Source organism: Berghia stephanieae, chromosome 14 (genome assembly GCF_034508935.2).
Source record: "Berghia stephanieae isolate SIO BIC M18660-M18661 chromosome 14, UCSD_Bste_1.3, whole genome shotgun sequence".
NCBI lineage: Eukaryota > Metazoa > Mollusca > Gastropoda > Nudibranchia > Aeolidiidae > Berghia > Berghia stephanieae.
The window spans coordinates 4,100,705-4,121,529 of NC_088373.1; the positions used below are offsets into that span (position 1 = coordinate 4,100,705).

Here is a 20,825-nt window from a genome sequence, read left to right on the forward strand (position 1 = left end):
ATCTGAAAAAGCCTGCAAGATTCACGGACTGTATTTTTGTCTGGCTCAACTTTCATTTCTTCTCTAATCAACTTCCGGTTCAAATTTAGTAATATAACTATCACTTCCGGGTCACAGTAGCATCGTGATTCAAAAGTTTCGCTTAAGCATATGGACGTACCCGACCCGATTGTTGGGACCTAAACAAAAAACAAACAAAAAACAAAAAAATCAATCAAATCCAAATCGCAAAAATCTGGCAACGTTTTTATTGGTAATCCAATCGGCCGGCAGGCCGGCTGTAGCCGGCACTCTTACACCCATAGGCATAGGTTGCAGTCTGCAGATTGAGGCCTTGAGCTTTTAGTTCTCTCTGTACAGTCCTTCTCCAGGTTTCCTTAGGTCTACCTCGGGTTCCTTTTTTCCTTGTGGAGTCCAGCTTAGCACTGTTCTCGGGATGCAGTCTGCTGGCATCCTGCAGACATTGCCAAGCCACCTCCAACGTCTGGTTCTGATGTTGTCTGTAATTGTTCCCATCCCAGTTCTGCCATCTTAAGGAAAAAGACTGTATGTTTACTAGTAATAAGAGGCCACATACAGTCTTTTTCCTTTAGACGGCAGAGTTTCTGTTAGAGGTCTTCATTTCTTTTCTTGTATTTATAACAATTCTATTATTTACCCTTACAGATGGTCTCCAACTTGAAACCGAGTTCTAATAAAAAACCACGTAGACCGGTAATCAAAATGAAAACAGACAAGTGAGTTATACAGTTCTGTTTTTGTTTATTTGTTTTTTGTTTGTTTTTTTTTAAACGATCAAAAGCAAGCACTTTGTTCTTAATTTCTGTTAAATGAACTAGGAGTATAAATGCAAAAATTGCTGATTGAAGCTCAAAGAAATGAATAACAAAAGTCAAAAGACATGATATGGATGTTTCGGGTTTCCCCTTTGTCAACAAAACATGTTAAATGAAAGACTAAAGAAGAGTTTTATATTTTTTGTTTCATTCACCATATTTTGTTGGCAATGGAAAAACCCAAAACATCCAATCGTCTATCTTCATTCGTCTTTAGTGTTTTATTCATCATCTTTTGTTGACAAAGGGGAAAACCGAAACGTCACATCTATCTTCATTCGTCTTTAGTGTTTTATTCATCATCTTTTGTTGACAAAGGGGAAAACCGAAACATCTACATCGTGTCTTCATACGTCTTTAGTGTTTTATTCATCATGTTTTGCTGACAAAGGGGAATGCCGAAACATCCAATCGTCTATCTTCATTCGTCTTTAGTGTTTTATTCATCATGTTTTGTTGACAAAGGGAAAACTGAAACATCCACATCGTGTCTTCATTCGTCTTTAGTGTTTTATTCATCATGTTTTGTTGACCACGAAACCGACATCCACATCACCTGTCTTAATTAATTAAATTGCTTAAGCTTCCAGTCCATTTCACTTAAAAGAAATAAATTATGATTATAAATGGAAGTAATTTCTGCATCTGTGATGTTTGAATGTCTCCTCATCTTTTTTTCTCTGGTGCTGATATGACTGTAGCTTTGTGGTCTTGTTGGGGTGGGGAGGGGGGGGGGGGGGGGGGGGGGGCGTCCTGACAGCTCAGTTGATAGAGCACTCAATTCATAGGCAAAAAGATCGGGGATTGATCCCGGATGAACTGGTCTTAGTCATCAGTGAATGGGTAGCTGGGTCAGTCAGATGTGATATGATAGAAATCGTTTTGCTATAGACTAACAACTTATCCAGAAGGTAGCAAGCAATCAGTTGCTACTGTTCATTTAATGTTCTAGACACTGGATTATTTTTTAAAAACTTTTTCTTTTCTTGTAAAAAAAAAAATTTATTGATTGATTTATTTATTTATTTATTTATCCATTTATTTATTTATTTATTTATTTATTTATTTTTTATTTATTTTTTCTTCTTCTTCTTCTTGTAACAGTCCAGAGAAGCTTCTGAAAAAGGAAGAGAAGAAGCAGGCAAGAAAACAGAGAAAGCAGGAACAAAGGAATGAGATGGAAGGGGAAGAGAATGAGGACATGGAAGAAGACTCAAAACGAAAGCAATCTCAGATAGGTCAGGAAAGTTTTTTATTTTATTTTATTTTTTTATTTTTTTTTGTTGTTTTTGTTGTTATGTAAATTTTGGTTCAATCATCAAATCTGATACAGGTCTTAGAGTTGCCAACTATACGCCAAAAAAGTGTATTATTACGTGTTTTTTGCTTTTTTGTTCTACGCTAAACCTTTTTGTCGTCATCAAGGTCATGTAAGTGATTTTTCGTCTGGAAACTCGTCTCACTGAAAAAAATGGAAGAAAGCTGCATTTTTTCATCATCTACTTTCAGTTTATCTTGTTTTCTGAAGCCTGAACAAGAAGTGTTATTTTGGGCAGAAGTTGCCTTTACCAAATTTATTGTGGAGAGGAATCTCCCAATAGCGATTGACAGATACGAAGTTGTTAACCGTCAGTTACTCATTTCATACCTGAATAAGGTGATAGAATGTGAGTAAAGAGCCTTTTCCATGGACCCAACTATGCGCCGCTGAGATTTGGACTTGAACCCTAGACCTTATGGCCTAAAGATTAGTGTCATAATAATAGACCATATCGCCGCACAAGTCCCTTGTGGAGATCTCTGATTGAAGCCCTTCGTTCCAGAGGAAGTTCAAAGCAATAAGTACGGGGTCTTATGACATTTAAAAAAAAAAAAGTGTTCATGGTGGACCGTATTCAGATGTCAGAAGTAGGTTGTTCCATATTTTTTTGTCAAAAGTATTTAGTAGATCACTCGCGAATGTCATTTTTCATCCATATTGTTTTCACAGAAAATGTAATGAAACCAACATTGTACAAAGGAAAGACAACCCTACTAGTGAAAGATGACTCTGATGAAATTCTCAAGGTAAGTCAAGTTTGTAAATGAGTTGTTTGACAAAATGTTTTCTTGACGTTCACCACAAAAATACTGTAGAACGGAGTGACTGAGACCAGACCCCAAATGTGCCTCCCAGATTAAAAGAAGATAAACATATATATGGTCCTGGGTTCAAGCCTCGCTCGGCGCATAGTTGAGTCCTTGGAAAAGACTCTTTACTCACATTCTCTCACCGTATTCAGGTGTAAAATGAGTATCTGGCCGTTTACAGTGTTGTCTCTGTCCAACAAAATTGTAATATCGCCTAACAGGCGTCATGTCTCGTCCTGTATGTTGGCCAGGGACCCATTGTAAAGAGCTTTGAGCATGTTTAGTGGATATTGCGCTATATACAGTAAAATTACTTTAAACCGAAAGAAGCTAAACCGAAAAATACCTTAAACCGCAAAGAATTTAATAAATTGTACTAGTTTCTTCATTATCTTTGTACTAATTCTTACGATGAACCGAAATACTTCTAAGGACTTTCTTTAAACCGAAACAACTTGAGAGCACCTTCCCTTTTTCTCTCTCTATTTTTCTTCAAAAATTCGGGAAGGTGGCCCCACATAATAATGCCCGGCGATATTAAAACAAAGAGCGTAAGTATAAGATGAGGGTGAGGGGTGGGGGGCAAACACTTCAATCACTGCACTTGGGTTTGACCAGCACCACGATCGCAGACTGGAAAAGGAAGACAACGGGTGACTGGCAGGCGAAAAATGAGGAAAGAGGGGAGTTGGGGTGTAGAATCACGCAAGCGAGATGTTCTCGCTCGTGTGTTGATGCTTTGGAACTGACTGGATTTTCAACACGACAATAAGGAGGGGGTGGTATACAACTTACCATTGACATGCCATTTCATTTCCACTGTGATTGAATGTGTGTGTGAGAAGGGGGGGGGGGGTGGGTTCTTTGTAATAAGGCCTTTGAACTTAATGGCTTTTCAACAAAAGAGAGATGTGTAGTAGACAACTTAGCATTGACACGCCTTTTCATTTCCATTTCACTTCACCTCTGAGTAGCTGCACATCATTCATTATCAATTATCGCACAAGAACTTTCGATCTTATTTTAGCTTTACTTTTTACTAAAAGAAAGCACTGTGCTTACACGTTGGAGTTTAAAATCAAAATACTATGTGAAGTCGATGGAAAAAAAGTTGATCAAGACGGAGATATGTAAAAAACAAGGCATCCCCAACTCAACTCTTTCAACAATTTTGAATTGAAAACGGAAACCCCCAAAAATATTTTTAAAACACCAACAAATAAACATTTTAAAAAAATTTAAAAATAATAAAATAAAAAAAATAAAAATTTTTTAATGGTTACGAAGACGGCATTTATTCAACAACTACATTTAAGGAGAAACCTATGATACGATTAAATGAGCAAATTTCTTAAATAGTTACTACACTTGAAAAACATCGCAAAATGGGAACTTGTTTTAAACCAAAATGTCTTTAAACCGAAATGGTTTAGAAGGTCCCCAAAATTTCGGTTTAAAGTAATTCTACTGTAAATACTCAATTTTTTATAAATTTTTTTTTTTTTGGAACGGGGTGACTAAGACTAGCCTCCAAATGTGCCTCCCATATTAAAAGATAATAAACAAATATATTAAGAAGTACATCATTTGATAGATTTCAACCTTCCCCCACACTTTAGAAAAAGAACATTGGATAGCTTAATTCAATGTTGAGAAATATATCATATAAAGATGTTAAAAAGTGTTCTAGATTTATACAATTACATCTTTCCTTTAAATTTACACCTTTTCCTCATTTGGGGTTGGCAGCTCTGAGGTCTCTGTTTTGTTTTGTTTTTATTTTACCGTCACAAATAAAGGGTGACAAAGAATTTGTATTCGTCAAATCAAAGGATATAAAGACATGCTTCTATTTTTAATTAGGTTTTTTTTTTTCATTATTCAATCCAACTAAATTAATGAAAGCAAGTTGTTAATAGTTTTTCAATATGACTTAGTACTGGAGTATTTGTGTGGTGAATGTTACGGAAGCGACTGTTGGTACAGCCTCATATAAAAACAAAAAAAACCCAAAAAACTTGAGCATTTATATGGCGCAATGTCCTCAGAACGTGCTCAAAGTGCTTTACAAGGGGTCCCCTAACCAACAGCAACACTTAACACGAAGGAAGAGACACAACGCCCGTTATGCGATATTACAATTTTTCTGGATAGAGATAATGCTATTAACGACCAGGTACTCATTTTACAACTGAGTAAGGTAAGAGAATGTGAGTAAAGAACCTTTCCCAAAGGACTCAACTATGCATTGCTCTGAAAGGGACTCAAACCCTCAGCCCTCCGATTTGAAGGCGAGTGTCATACCACTAGACCACATAGCCGCACAGTAGGGCAAATTGACTTGCTCAAGGTGAAAGATCATTTCGTGGCAGGGAGTTGAACTCTGTACCTTCTGGGTAGTGAGTAAATGTGACTCATTGTGTGTTGTCCCCTTTTATATTATGAGTCACAATTACTCCCTTTATTTTTCTCTTCATCTTATTGGTTAATGTAGGCACCTCTAGCTTTTGGTTTTACTGCCTTCTGGGTAGGATAGACCACATGGCCGCACGATATAAACGAGGCATGACTAGTGAAAGAATGCCAACTCGTACAACCGATTTTAAGACCATGTTCTTTTCATTGCTGGTATGCTAGTAAAAATTTGAAATATCGAAGCGTTATATGTTGTAAGAACGTTGTTTCTATGTAGGAAAAAATATTAACATGTAGGTCTTTGACGATTTCATGAAATGGATCCATACTGAAGGATTCGATCAACTGGCCTCTCTTATACAATATAGCTGAATAATTAAATAGGTAATTATAAGTATATAATGAACTGAAATAAATAAACAAGTAAAGGAATGAATAAATGTATGTATAAATTAATAAATTGATAAATAGATTGAAAATGAATAAATTGATAAATAGAAAAATAATATATGAATAAATTATATATATATAAAATGAACGAATTGATAGATAAAGTATAAAAAAAAGAGGAAGAAATGTATAAATTGATGAATAAATTAAGAAGATGTAAGTCAAATAAATTAAATTAGAATGAATTAAAATAAATCAATAGATAAATAAATAAATGAATGAATAAATGAATTAATTGATAAGTAAATAAACAAATAATTAAATCAATTACAAATATATTGACAGACAGACATGCATAGATAGATATATAAACATATAGATAGATAGATAGATAGATAGATAGTTAAATAGATAGATGGTAAGATAGACAGACAGATATAAAGATAGCCAGACAGACTGACAGACTGACAGACAGATAAGTGAATAAATATATAAATAATTTAAAAAATAACTATGATTTCTTTTTTTAAAAAAAATAATTTGAATCCTTTTACAACTTGTCTATGTCTCAGTCTCAAGGAAAAGCCAAATCTTCGAAGAGCAAGAAGAAGAAAGAAAAAGAGTTGACTCCAAAACAGACGGTGCTGCCTCTGGATGTCAAGTTCAAGGATGAGGGCAGACAACTCTTTGGGGCTGAGGACTTTGTAGAAGCGTGTGTACTCCATTATTATTTAGTTATTTTTTGTTAACTCACTCAACCCTAACACCGACTATATCCGTAGTTTACCCGGGTTACTTTTACCCCATGCCTATTTATTACATTTTTATGAAACAAATTATAGGCGTCGTATCAAAGCTAATGTTTTTAATTTTTACATGTTAATGAATGGAAGTTGTAAAAACTATCTCTGCACATGCTCATTTTTTATACATTTTTTCCAATTGTGAAATGTTGCAAAAAATCCCTAGGATTGAGTGAGTTAACTCACTTGCTGGGAGTAATGCATCGCTCATTCAGGGTGTGGTAGTTGAGAAATATATTTCCTATCAATGCCGCGCCATTATAATAGGCAGAATTTAATTGAAGGGAATGAATAGGAACTATAAATAGAGCATCTATATAGCGCAATAGCCACTAAATGTGCTCAAAGCGCTTTACAAGGAGTCCTTGGCCAACAGCAACACTTAACATGTAGGACGGGACATGATGCCTGTTAGGCGATATTACAATTTTTTTCGGACAGAGACAATGCTGTTAACGGCCAGGTACTCATTTTACACCTGAGTACGGTGAGAGAAAGTGAGTAAAGAGCCTTTTTCAAGGGCTCAACTGCGCCGAGCAAGGCTCGAACCCAGGACCTTCCGGTCCGAAAGGGAGTGTCATACCACTAGACCACATAGCCACATGATAACAACTGGACCTATCCCTTTAACGTTGATGTGTTTAACACGTGATAGACCTCTAAGACATAGTTTGTCTTTTCTTATCAATGTCTGTGTACATCCTGTGACTCGGAGTACAAATATAAGAATTACTTTGTCTTTTGTTTTATTTTAACGTTACAAACAAAGGGTGACAAAGAATTTGTATTCGTCAAAACAAAGGAAAAAGACATGCATCTGTTTTTAAATAGTTTTGTCTTATATTTCCGACCATATAGTCGGGCATTATTATTATTATTATTATTATTATTATTATTATTATTATTATTATTATTATTATTATTATTATTATTATGCGGGTGGTTGGATGGGAGCATCACTCTTGAATCATATACCTATGATGTTCGCATGGGTGTACGATCCGATAGTGATGTCGTTTCTTCTTCTCTTTACTAGCCTATCCTGCTTCTTTGGTTTGTGATTGTATTTTTGACAGGGGATTTTTTTTTTCTGTAAATCTTCTGCCTGTTTGTTCTTGGTTATTTATAATTTAGCTTATGATATCTTTAGGTTATGATTTTGATTTACATTTGTACTATTTTTGTTAGATTGCTTGTTTTTTTGTTTCAGCGGTCTCTCATATAACCTCAATTGTGTTGGAAGAGACCTAAAGCAACAAACAAAACAAAAAAAAAAAATATTATTATTATTATTATTATTATTATTATTATTATTATTATTATTATTATTATTATTATTATTATTATTATTATTATTATTATTATTATTATTATTATTATTATTATTAATTTATTATTATTATTATTATTATTATTATTATTATTATTATTATTGTTGTTGTTGTTTTTGTTGTTGTTGTTGTTGTTATTATTATTGTTATTGTAGTTCACAGGACCACAGAATCTATTTTGAAATCTAGGCTGATGTCCAAAATTTATTTGTTGTTTATTTGGCCGCCTAGGTCCAAAACTAATAAGTCTAGGGTTATACGAATTATAACTGCCCGAAGAGAATTGACGACTGGTGTGCGAATTTGAACCTGCCCCGTTCACATTTTGAACATTATCACTTCCGTAACTGGTTCGATCAAAAGTTTTGATGTGTTCGCTGAAGAAGCTCAATCTCGTCACACTTGGCTGCTAGCTCTAATGGACTTGTTACATCATAACCTCTTTCTTCTATGTATGTATGAGATAATAATAATAATAATATACATTTATACAGCGCTCATTCTCGTGTAAAACACAAGCTCTGGGCACTTTACAATATAAATTATCAATTTTAAGTGGAAAAAAAAAAAAAAAAAATAACAACAATAACAATTCATAGCCAAATCATAGAGTCAATAAAAACAAATACAGTAAAGATGTGTCTTGAGATTCTTTTTTAAGGTAGGTGCATTGTATATTAGTACGGCACCCATAAGGTGCTGTGCTACATCAGCATAAAAGTGTCACGGTCACAGGGAATTCACACACATATTGGGACCAAGCACGTCTGTATTCCTGGCTAGAGTCACAATTTTGTGACTCTTTCTTCTACATGATAAAGTCTCATTCTAGGAGGAAGACTGACTTTTAAATTCTAAAAAAAATTTTTTTTAACCTATGATAATTTTCTAATCATCTCAAAAATTCCAGTGATATGATGGATGTCTCAGGATTGCTCCCCATGCCAGGCACCGCTCCTCTCCCGCTGGGAAACGGTATTCTCACCATTCCCACTTCCATCCCATACCCTCCGGACGAGCTGGCCAATACGTTGTTTGAGTAAGTCATTGCTTGCTTCACCAATTTGTCCTGCTGGTCTATGTCTAGCCGTGGCTTACCCACCCACCACTATGAAAATGCTTGTTTTAATATCAGACCATTAAAGGTGGGGCCTTTGACCTCCCATTGTGGTCAGGGAGGTACTTACTGTGTCTTCTATCCCCTGGTATTTGTTTTCCAATTGCTTTCTGTCTTTGTCTTGGAATGAGATTACTTAGTTTTGTCCTGACCTTGGCCAGAGTCCTTGGCTGGTGAGGGAAACGGTCAAATGTATAGTTGTAGTACTGTTTTTTGTTTTTTTCATTTTTAACATGCGATTTGTAAACATTTGAGTGTATTCCTCTTAGTGGGATGTTGTGCTTGTGTATGGGTGAAACATTTAGGTGATCTCAAACTAAGTACACTGATAGAATGCTCTTTGAATCTACATCTGTTCCCTATTTGAACCATTCCTCTTTGTCTTACTTTTTCATTAAGTCCTTTTAATTGTACATCTAGAATGTTATTACTATCCAATTTTCTTCCTTTTTTACTGGTGCTGATATGACCTAAATGTGTTGCAAGCGCCGTAAAACCCTGAAAAACAAAAAAAAAAACCCCAAAAAACAAACATTGATAAGACTAACCCTTATGTCACTTGGAACATGGTTGGTACAGCCTTATGTATAAAGGAAGATCCGAAAATAGATGTGTATGGAACAACAGAGTCAAAGCAGGCCGATTTGTTTTGGGGGATTGTTAATTCTTGTATTTTTCTCTCTGCTTTGTCTGGCCGAGTGGGTCCCGATAGCTCAGTTGGTAGAGCACTTGCATCACATGCAAAGGGACAGAGATCCCGGATTTTTTTCTGACCCCCCTGTCCACCCAGCAGTGATTGGGTAGCTGGGTCTGTTAGATCTGGTGGAAAGTATATTGCGATAGACTAGGGTCCTATCCAAAGGGTAGCAAGCAATTGTTATTGTCCGTTTCACGCTATAGAAACCGGGATAAACTCTGGCTCCATGGGCCTATTGGTTCTGAATAAATAACTACTTTTCTTTTTTCTTTTTTTTTCTTTTTTGTCTGGCACTGTTTCATACATACCTTTTCAGATCTTTAATCTAAACTCACTCAACCCTAGCACCGACTATATCCGTAGCTTACCCAGGTTACTTTAACCCCATGCCTATTTATTACATTTTTCTGAAACAATTTATAGGCGTAGTATCAAAGCTAACGTTTTTTTAATGTTTGTGCATGTTAACAGTATTATGGTAGTTGAATAAAACTATTTATGTACCTGCTCATTTTAAATACATTTTTCCAATTTTGAAAAGTAGCAAACATCTCTAGGATTGAGTGAGTTAAAACCAGTGCCTTCTCCCTACTTTGTCACTATGAAATTTAGCCTCATGTATGTCTTGTTTATTTTCCCCACAGGTTGTTTGAGGACATACTCCGAGTCCACGGTCCACAATTCCTGGGCAGCCCGTTCCTCCAAGACATCATGAAAGGCTTTCCAGAGGAAGCCCACAAGAAGATCTTTGCCTACGGCGGCCTGTACAATTTTATCTACTCCAACAAAAAATTTGACGTCATCGCTGGTCAGATTCTCTGCGTCAAGGAGGATTCGCAGAAAGCCCAAGCCATGGCTGATGTTCACTTCAACATGCCTAGGAATGGAGCATTCCCCGGATGGCCGCCGGCCATGCTTCTTGGCATGATGGCACCTCGACAAAATCCTCCTCCTCCTCCTCCTCCTTTTCCTCCTCCTCCACCGTCAAAACCAGCGTTTTCTTGGGAGCAAAGGGCCAGAGACATGGCTGCCAAGTTGGCAGGGTCATCGCAACAAAGCCAGTCGTCGTCATCATCATCGGTAGTAACAGCTGGAAAGCAGCAGCAGAACGTCAAATCTACCATTGTTGCTTCCAATGAATTGCCATCTTTACAAGAGGCTTTGTCTGCAACATCATCATCATCATCGAAAAGATCCAGGAAAACGAGTTCTTCCTTGGAAAAATCCGATGAAAGCATCGGTTCAAACACTGGCCTCATTCCCACTTCTACCACCACTAATAATATTAACAACAAGGACATGGATGGGGATGATGATGATGGATTTATTCTGATTTCTCGTGGAGGTGGCAAGAAACACACAAATGCTACTAGTGGCACTAGTAGTAAAAATGACCAAGTCAACAATGATGATATGAAAATTAAAGACTTTTCATCTCCAATAAATACCCTAAGCCCGAAAGTTAATGGTCCAGCTGGTTTTATGAATTATAACGGTTTAGATAATATAAGTTTATCTGGGACGGACGGAAGTACAGCTGGTGTAGGAGGATTGATGGGAAATTCGTCTTTGTGCTCGTCTATGGAAAGACAGAATATTGTCAGTGAAACGTCTAAAAATAAACTAAAAAATAAAATAGGTGGAATAGCTGACCTTGACAATTTTGATTTATCAGCGTCCCCGTCTTCAAATAATAGTCAAAAATCATCATCATCATCATCATCTTTTAAATTTTCTTCTTCAAATCTGGAGGTGGAGAAGAAAGTCTTCGATAATGATGGCAATAATAACACCGCAGGGAAAGTTAAATTTAGTAATCAAGCTGGTGATGTAAAGGATGACAGTAAAGCAAGTCCGGTTAATTTAGGTAGAGGTAAATTGAAAGTAGGGGGTGGAGGAGGGGTGGAATTATTGTTGGGTAAATCTCAGAAAGATAATGAGAATAAGTATAATAATGATATAAATGATGTAGATGATGATGAGGATGATGCGTTGTCAGTGATGGACAGCGTTGATGACATCGACGACTATCAGAAAGCAGACGACCTGAATAGTAGCGATCGACATCAGTTGCTTCTGCGACTGAATGGAATGGGAGCATCGGTGGAGCTGCTGAAACGACAACAGGAGAAATCGAGGTGAGTTTTGTTTTTAAAAAATATGGAACCAGACCTGTGAATCCTCCGACTATAATTGGATTTATTGACCAACTGGTATTGATCGACAATGAATCCACCAACCTTCGACAGTTCTACGAAACTAAAAGGCTATGTGGTCTTGTGGTATGACACTCGCTTTCGGCTCGGCGCATAGTTGAGTCCTTGGAAAAGGCTCTTTACTCACATGATCTCACCGTACTCAGGTGTAAAAGGAGTACCTGGCCGTTAACAGCGTTGTCTTAGTCCGAAAAATTGTAATATCGCCTAACAGGCGGCATGTCCCGTCCTACATGTTAAATGTTGCTGTTGACCAGGGACCCCTTGTAAAGCGCTTTGAGCACATTTAGTGGATATTGCGCTATATAAATGCTCATGTAAAAAAAAAAATTTTTAAAGAAAAAGTTTTTAAAATGTAAAAAATTTTTCTTTTTAAAATTAAAAATTTTTTTAAATTTTTTTTTTTAATTTCTTATTGCCATAAGATTTTGTCAATCTTTCTGCCGACCTAAAAAAAAGGCTATTGAGAAATATTCTTAAGTAATTCTTCCGAGACATTAGGCAATTGGAGCTGGAGTTAAACTTGGTTTCTATAGCGTGAAACACAATAGCAATTGATTGCTACCCTTCGGATAGGATGCTAGTCCTATCACAAACTACTTTCTGCCAGATCTAACAGACCTAGCTACTTAATCAGGGGAGTTGGGAAAAAAAATCTCAACTTCACCCGGGACTGTATTCGACCCCTTGCTTGTGAAACGAGTGCTCTACCAACTGAGCTATCAGTATCAGGACCCCTATTGAGAAAAATTTGAGTTTGAAAAAAAGTTTATAAATATTCTGCTTTTCAGCATTAACAGGTCTGTGGAATGTATTTGTACCAGGGAGGGGAATGGTGGATTTATGGGTTTGTAACTTTCCTCAAAAAAAAAAAATAAGGGATTGAACTGGTTGTAACAAAAGCAATACACAATTAGAAAAGTGTTAAAAAGAACAACAAATAATGAAATAATCACGCCATGCATGTTGGATTGTGTCTTTTTGAATTCATGAATTTGTGAACTTTTAATTCAGAAAAGTGAGTGGAGCAGGCACTTATGTTGGTAACAACAAGAGATGAAGTGAGTAGGAAAGTGCCAGAAACAATAGAGAATAAAAAATTTTCGCGGCGGTGATTGGGTTTTGAACCCGCGACCTTACTGGTACGACAACTCCGCCTGGCCGGTGAGAGTGTGACTCTACCGTGTGAGCTCACACGGTAGAGTCGCGCTCTCACCGGCCAGGCGGAGTTGTCGTACCAGTAAGGTCGCGGGTTCAAACCCCCATCACTGCCGCGAAAATTTTTAATTCTCTATTGTCTTCTGGCACTTTCCTACTCACTTCATCTCTTGATTTTGAATTTGTGAACTGTAGTCTGAATCCTCTTACTAAAAGGCTACTACAATTGAAAAAAAAATAAAATAAAGAAGAAACCCACAAATCAATCTTACATTTCTTTTTTTTCCTACACAGCGGTGAAAAGATTCCAGTTATCAAGAAGGCTTCTCAGCCAGCACTTCCTCAAAAACAACAGACAGAGATATTGTCCAATCTGTCAGCATTGCTGGGTGGTGGCAGTGGCAGGGGTATCAAATCACAGCCCCATCAGCGGCGAGATTCAGGGACGTCCTCTCCTCTAAGTCTCAACGATGAAGGGGGTGATCTGGCAGCGCTACGCAGCGACTCACCGGCTCTGAGCCAGGGCTCCAGTGAGTCGTCGAACCAGTCACAACCTCCACCCCTCAAACCTCTCAAAGGAATAGGCGGTGGCTTAGGCATCTTGTCAAGAAACAAGAAAGGGAAACAACCTCTGACCACCGCTCCAAATATCAAGTAAATTTTCCTCTTTTTATAATGATACTAATAATAATAATACTACTACTAATAATAATAATAATAATAATAATAATAATAATAATAATAATAATAATAATAATAATAATAATAGTAATAATAATAATAATAGTAATAATAATAATAATAGAAATGGACAATAGCAATTGTTTGCTACCCTTTTGAAAGGATACTAGCCTATACAAGCAAAGTACTTTCCACCAGATCTAACAGTCTCAGCTACTCAATCAAGACTTCACACTGGATCAATCTCGGTCCCTTTGCGAGTAAAGTGGTCCTTAAGAGCCATAAGGCCCATGGAGCTGGACTTTATCCCGATTTCTATAACGTGAAACGGACAATAGGACAACTTGCTACCCTTTTGATAGGATGCTGTCTATTGCAAAGTACTTTCCACCAAATCGTAACAGACCTAACCACCCATTTACTGCTGGGTGGACAGAGGGGTCAGAAAAAAAAATAATCTAGACTACACCCAGGATCAATCTCGGTCCCTTTGCATGTGAAGCGAGTGCTCTACCAACTATCTGGACCCCACCTTTGCAAGTTCAGTAATAATTATTATCATTTTTATTATAACAACAGGGAAGCCCTTTGCTAAGATAAAAAAAAAGCCTGAATTTTTTCTCTACAAAAGATCTTATATGAACACAGTTTATGTAAAGCTTCTCCCTAAAATCATAGGAAATGATCCATACATATACATTTAGTTTCTACTTGACTGTTGTACAACCAAGGCTTTCTTCTTTTAAAAAAATCAATTCACCAATACCGAAAAAGGTCAGCTCGAAAATTTTTTAAGGGTATAGCAGCTCTGGATAAATCCTATATTCTAATGCAAGCTTGTCAAACTTCTAAAAGATGATGAAAGAAAAACAGAGAAAAACAATTTTAAAATGTCTATGGATCTGTCCTTGGTTGCTTTCTTAACTCACTCAACCCTAACACCGACTATATCCGTAGTTTACTCAGGTTACTTTTTCTCCATGTGCATATATATTTCATTTTTCTGAGACAAATTATAGGCGTAGTATCAAAGCTCATGTTTTTAGTTTTTACATGTTAATGGTAGTTGAATAAAACTATCTGTCCAAATGCTCATTTTCAATAGATTTTTTTTCCAATTTTTAAAAGTAGGAAAAATCTCTAGGATTGAGTGAGTTAAAGTCAAAGAACATATTTTTTTTCTAAATCCAAAATGTTATCAAGTCTTATTTTCTCCTTGCCAGACCAGAGAACTCTGACAGTGGAATAAACAGCTCCGTGAAACATTCCTCCAAAACATCAGACCTGGAAGCTGACCTCAACAATTTCATTTACCAAACGTCATCTCTTCCTCCTCCATCCCCAAAACCTACAATGGCTGCCAAGGACGACGATATCAGCATCATCAGCAACAGCAGCAGTAGCAGCAGCATCGGCGGTGGTTTTAGTGGTCGAGATGGTAGTGGCAAAAGTGGAACTGGGTTGGGCTCCAATTTTGAAATGCCTGCTCATCACAACTGGGACGAATCCCACGACAGCAAAAGTACGATTGACGAGACTCCCATCGACCCTGTCGTGCTGGCTGTATTCAGACAGTTTAATAACCCAGACAGCACGTCTTTATCATCGCTATTATCATCACCGTTGTCTATTCCTGATTCGAGTATGAATCTGTCGTTAACTGAGCCATTAGAAAATAATTTTTCATCCGGACGAAATAAACAGTTAGGGCTTGCGTCTGTAACGTCTTCATCTCTGGTTCAAAATGTAGATAAAAATAGTCATGTAATGTCACCTCTGTGCTCATCTTCAATGTCAACGTCAACAGGAGAGAGAGGCACCCAGGGCATGACAATTCCTTCAGGAGGGAAACGGTTAATGAATCTGCAGCATAATGCGGAAGGATTCGTGACAAATGGAGCAGGGAATATGGTATCATCTCCCCCAATTGATTTTCTCAATAACGAGGCTGCCATCAAGAAATTGTGGTGGTCGTCGTCGGGTAATGGTGATAATCATATTAAGACCAAGTCTACGTCACCGACAACTTCACCCTCACATTTTCTTAGATCTCAGTTTGGTTTATCATCTTCATCGACACCAGTCACGTCATCATCGGAATCAAAATCATTGCCGTTACCATGGCAGCCTTCAATATCATTAACATCTACAGCTTCTTCATCAAGGTCATTGTCCTCTGTAATCAACACAACATCACCAACATCCTTTCCATTTAACTCCATATTCAAAATAAATGAAAACCAAACTTCACAAACACCGTTTGGAACAGAAGTGGTCAGTCAGTCAAACACTGTCAATCCACTGTCATCCTCTTCTGTTACAAAAGGTGAATCTAGAAATTCAGTCTCACCCCACCAATACCAATACCATTATGATAAAAACGAAGCCACAGCTTCCTTACTCTCATCCTCTAAAAGCAATGGACTCCTCCCAAAACCCACACATCTTCTCCAAAACCCGACTGGAAACAGCCAAAAACCTCTTTTACCAAACCCCAATAATGCTGCTACCCTTTTTCCTGTTACGGCCCCTGGTTTTGACCTGAATTCAGATGTAGCTACTTACACTCCAAAATTGAATTCTAACCACACCCTTTTCAGCCAAGGTTTTTTGGCGACAACATCCTGTCACAGTAACCACCCAACAGACTCTGTCTCTGATTCGGTCAAAGGTCACTCACCTCCCACTGCAATCAGCAGCTCTTATTTCAACCCTTCAGCTGCGCCATTCATTCCATCCACATCAGCCGTAAATAGCGTTAACACGGTCATTCCACCATCTTTGAATAACCTAACCAAAGACTGCTTGTTGCCGAATCCAGTTAGGCCAAACACTGTCCCTAGCAGCAAAAATTGGTCTTCTGAAAATTTGGAGGATTTTGCTGAAGAATCGAGGTCAGCGCCATCTTTTTCATCCTCATCTTTATTGCAATTCAATCCAAACTCAAGAGAATTTGTCCCAACAAGCCATTACCAGCCACCATTTGCATTAAAATTGATGAAGACTGCGATGCCCATCCTCCCTGACTCACCACCGGTTGCCGTGTCGGACACATCTTGCCAGACGGACAAAGTGGAAGCAGAAGTGACATCTGTCATGATGAATACAGACATCACGTGTGAGATGTTTGAGGAGATGCTGGATTTCATCAAACAGGAAGCCAAACGCTGCCAGGACCTGAAAGAGGAACTGGACAGGGAGAAGGCACGGCTCAAACAAGCTCAGGTTCGTTTCTTGTATTTTGGCGATAGATCTTTCTATAAAGCAGGACCTACCATTTGGAACTCGCTTCCTTTGTCAGTAAGGCTCACGGGCAGCGTAGAAAATTTTAAGAAAAATCTGAAAACTCATCTTTTCCAAAAAAATTTTATCGTAGGCATTTAATTTTCTTCTTGATGAGTAAATTATTCGTTTTATTTTTGGTTTCCATTATGTTGACTGTCAATTTCATTTTGTAAAACTTGCATAGTTAGTGTGTGTCACTGTTGTGTGTGTGTGTGTTTGGCTCGGTTTATTGTTTGATAAGTATAACGGACCAACACACAAAACTATGTGTAACCCTGAACTTTTAAAGTCTGGTTAATACAGTTTAGTGAGAATTACTCATAAATGCGGATGGCAAAAAACAATAACAAAGATCTGAATGATGGCAATCAACTTCATTCTATCTCTATCATTAAAGTTACCAGATGTCACTTATGATAATATGCGAAATCAGTGATGATTTAAAAACAAAAAATGTTTTTGTATCTTTATAATAATAATAATACACATTTATACAGCGCTCATTCTCGTGTAAAAACACAAGCTCTGGGCACTTTACAATATAAATTATCAATTTTGAGTGGAAAAAAAAAATATTAAAAAATTGCAATGAATTCATAGCCAAATCAAGGATTCATAGTGTCATCTTTATCATTGAAATTTTTCCCTGCTTGATAAACGCTTGTTTTTACATCATTTTTATTTCAGGCTGCCGAGTGTGTCCTGAAGAGAAATTTAGAAGAAAGTCAAGGTTTTCTGGACACAGAAAAATCAAAGAATGAGGAGATGCAGGAGAAATTGAATGTGTAAGGGACATGACTAGATAATGAATAGAAATGATAGAGAAGTGCCCAATGAAACAGAATAAAAATGTCACAAAGTAACTAGTTCGACTGCTCACTGATCCCCTCCCCCCCCTCTCTCTCTGGGTGGGGTTCCTACTTCCCATAGTGGGCAGGGAGGTACTTGCTGTGTCTTCTATCCCCTCTTATCTGTTTTCCAATAGCCTTCTGTCTTTGTCTTGGAGTGAGATTGCTTGGTTTTGTCCTGACCTTGGTCGGAGTCCTTGGCTGAGAGGGAAACAGTCGAATGTATAGTTATTGCCTTGGAGATGATATGTTTTTTCCTGTAAATCATCTCTCTGTTATGTACTGTATTATGTTTTATTTACATGTTATATTTGATTTGTTAACATTTGAGTGTATTCCTTTTAGTGCGACCTGTGCTTGTGTCTGGATGAGACTTTTAGGTGATCTCAAACTAAGTACTTTGATGGTGTGCTCTTGGAATCTACATCTGTTTCCTATTTGAACAAATTCCCTTTGTCTTACCTCTTGGGTGCTTTAATTGAATTCTATAACTTTTTACTATCCCATTTCTTCCTTTTTACTGGCGCTGATATGACCTTAATGTGTTGCAAGCGCCGTAAAACCCTCAAAAACAAACAAAAAACAAAACAAACCCCCTCTCTCTCTGTCTGTCTCTCTCTCTCTCTCTCTCTCTCTCTCTCTCTCTCTCTCTCTCTCTCTCTCTCTCTCTCTCTCTCTCTCTCTCTCTCTCTCTCTCTCTCTCTCTCTCTCTCTCTCTCTCTCTCTCTCTCTCTCTCTCTCTCTCTCTCTCTCTCTCTCTCTCTCTCTAATTAACTCATTCATTTATTCATTCATTCATCCATCCAATGTATTAATGAGCAAAACTTTGTCCGTTTGTCCGTCTGTTTCCAGTATTATCACCCCCCCCCCTCTGTCCCCTCTCTCCCATTCTGTCTTTTCCCAGTAATCGGATGATATTTGAATGTATTTGTTTTTAATTTGATTTATTAATGAATAATTTTTTTTTTCATATTCTATAAGTTAGTTTTTTTTTTGTTTTGTTTTTTTAAATGTAGCTTCCTATCAGGTTTTGTGCTTGTTTTAACTCACTCAACCCCAAACATCGACTATATCCGTCGTTTACCCGGGGTTACTTTTACCCCATGCCTATTTATTACATTTTTCTGAGACAAAAATTATAGGCGTAGTATCAAAGCTAATGTTTTTTATTTTTACATGTTAATGATAGTTGAACAAAACTATCTATGTACATGCTCATTTTTAATACATTTTTTCCAATTTTGAAAAGTAGCAAATATCTCTTGGGTTAAGTGAGTTTTTAAAAAAATATTTTTGTTTTGTTTTGTTTTGTTTTGTTGTTGTTGTTCACTCACTACAATCATATTTTTTATTTAAGTCTGAGAGATGAGATGGGGAATCTTGAAAGGAAGAATGTGGAGTTGCAGAGAAAGAACAGCGTGGTGGCAGCCAAGGCAGATTTGATGGAGAAGGAAAAAAGCAGAGCCGTCACTGCTGAGGTAAAAAAGATTATTTGAAAAAAAATTGAGCTTTTATTTTGCTAAATATCCACTAAACATGCTCAAGGCGCTTTACAAGGGGTTCCTGACCAACAGCAACATGTAACATGTAGAACGAAACATGACGCCTGTTTGGCGATATTACAATTTTTTTTTTTCCCGACATAGACAACATTGTTAACGGCCAGGTACTCATTTTACACCGGAGTATGGTGAGAGAATATGAGTAAAGAGCCTTTTCTCAAGGATGAACTATGCGCCGAGCGAGGCTCGAACCCAGGACCTTCTGATCCTAAAGCGAGTGTAAGACCACATAGCCACATAGAGGTAGGATTGGATTTGTACAAATTGAATGACACAAGCATTGATTTTGAATTAAAATAGATGATTTTGTTTTCGTGTTTTCGTAACATTCAACCCCCCCCCCCCCCCTCCTCCTCCTCCCCCCCAAAAAAACAAACAAAACAAACAGAAAACAAAAAAACAATAAATAAATAAATAAAATAAAATAAAATAGCTCAATAAAAAAAGAAGCCAATTTTAAATTGTTTTGGAACGCTGAGGGATCATTTAGTCGTCAACAATTTCACTAGGATATATAAATTGAGAATCAACTAAACCCTTAAACTGAGAATCCCGTCACCAAAAGTATAGGAGTTGCAGCGATTTAAAGTGATGGAAAAAGGTGGACAAAGTATAAACTTTGTATTATTATTGATGATATTATTATTATTATTATTATTATTATTATTATTATTATTATTATTATTATTATTATTATTATTATTATTATTATTATTATTATTATTATTATTATTATTATTATTATTTTTTTTTTTTTTTTATTTATTTTATATTTTAAAAATTATTATTATTACTTTTTATTATTATTATTATTATTATTATTATTATTATTATTATTATTATTATTATTATTATTATTATTATTATTATTATTATTATTATTATTATTATTTTCATCATCATCATCATCATCATCATCATCATCATCATCATTATCATTCATTATTATTTTTGTTGTTTCTTTCGTTGCGAATAGAAAAAGATATTGCAGATATCGTCCCAGTTGATGGGTCAGAGGTTGGATGGCAAAAAGACGGAGGCAGCCAAACACATGACACAGCTACAGAATGCCTGCCTCAGGTATGGAGGTGGAAAGTGGAGAGTGGTGAATTAGCGGATCACAACTCATTTTTAGTATTTAGAACAGTCATGCCTGTTTTCATTCATTCATTCATTCATTTAAACATTCATTCCTTCGTTCATTCATTTAAACATTTATTCATTCATTCATTCATTCATTCATTTAAACATTCATTCCTTCGTTCATTCATTTAAACATTCATTCATTCATTCATTCATTCATTCATTCATTCATTCATTCATTCATTCATTCATTCATTTAAACATTCATTCCTT

The 20,825-nt window shown here is 36.6% G+C and overlaps 1 protein-coding gene across 2 annotated transcripts in view; it reads left to right on the forward strand.

Annotated features, from left to right (window-relative positions):
- Positions 1-20,825, forward strand: part of LOC144960036 (uncharacterized) — a 79,239-nt gene that overhangs the window by 41,662 nt on the left and 16,752 nt on the right. For both annotated transcript variants that reach the window (XM_078892985.1, XM_078892984.1), the window contains 11 exons: positions 667-737; positions 1,941-2,074; positions 2,827-2,903; positions 6,344-6,483; positions 8,816-8,944; positions 10,364-11,857; positions 13,388-13,747; positions 14,998-16,999; positions 17,747-17,844; positions 19,265-19,385; positions 20,446-20,549. In XM_078892985.1, the coding sequence (XP_078749111.1) occupies positions 667-737; positions 1,941-2,074; positions 2,827-2,903; positions 6,344-6,483; positions 8,816-8,944; positions 10,364-11,857; positions 13,388-13,747; positions 14,998-16,999; positions 17,747-17,844; positions 19,265-19,385; positions 20,446-20,549 (4,730 nt within the window). The remainder of the gene's footprint in view (positions 1-666; positions 738-1,940; positions 2,075-2,826; positions 2,904-6,343; positions 6,484-8,815; positions 8,945-10,363; positions 11,858-13,387; positions 13,748-14,997; positions 17,000-17,746; positions 17,845-19,264; positions 19,386-20,445; positions 20,550-20,825) is intronic.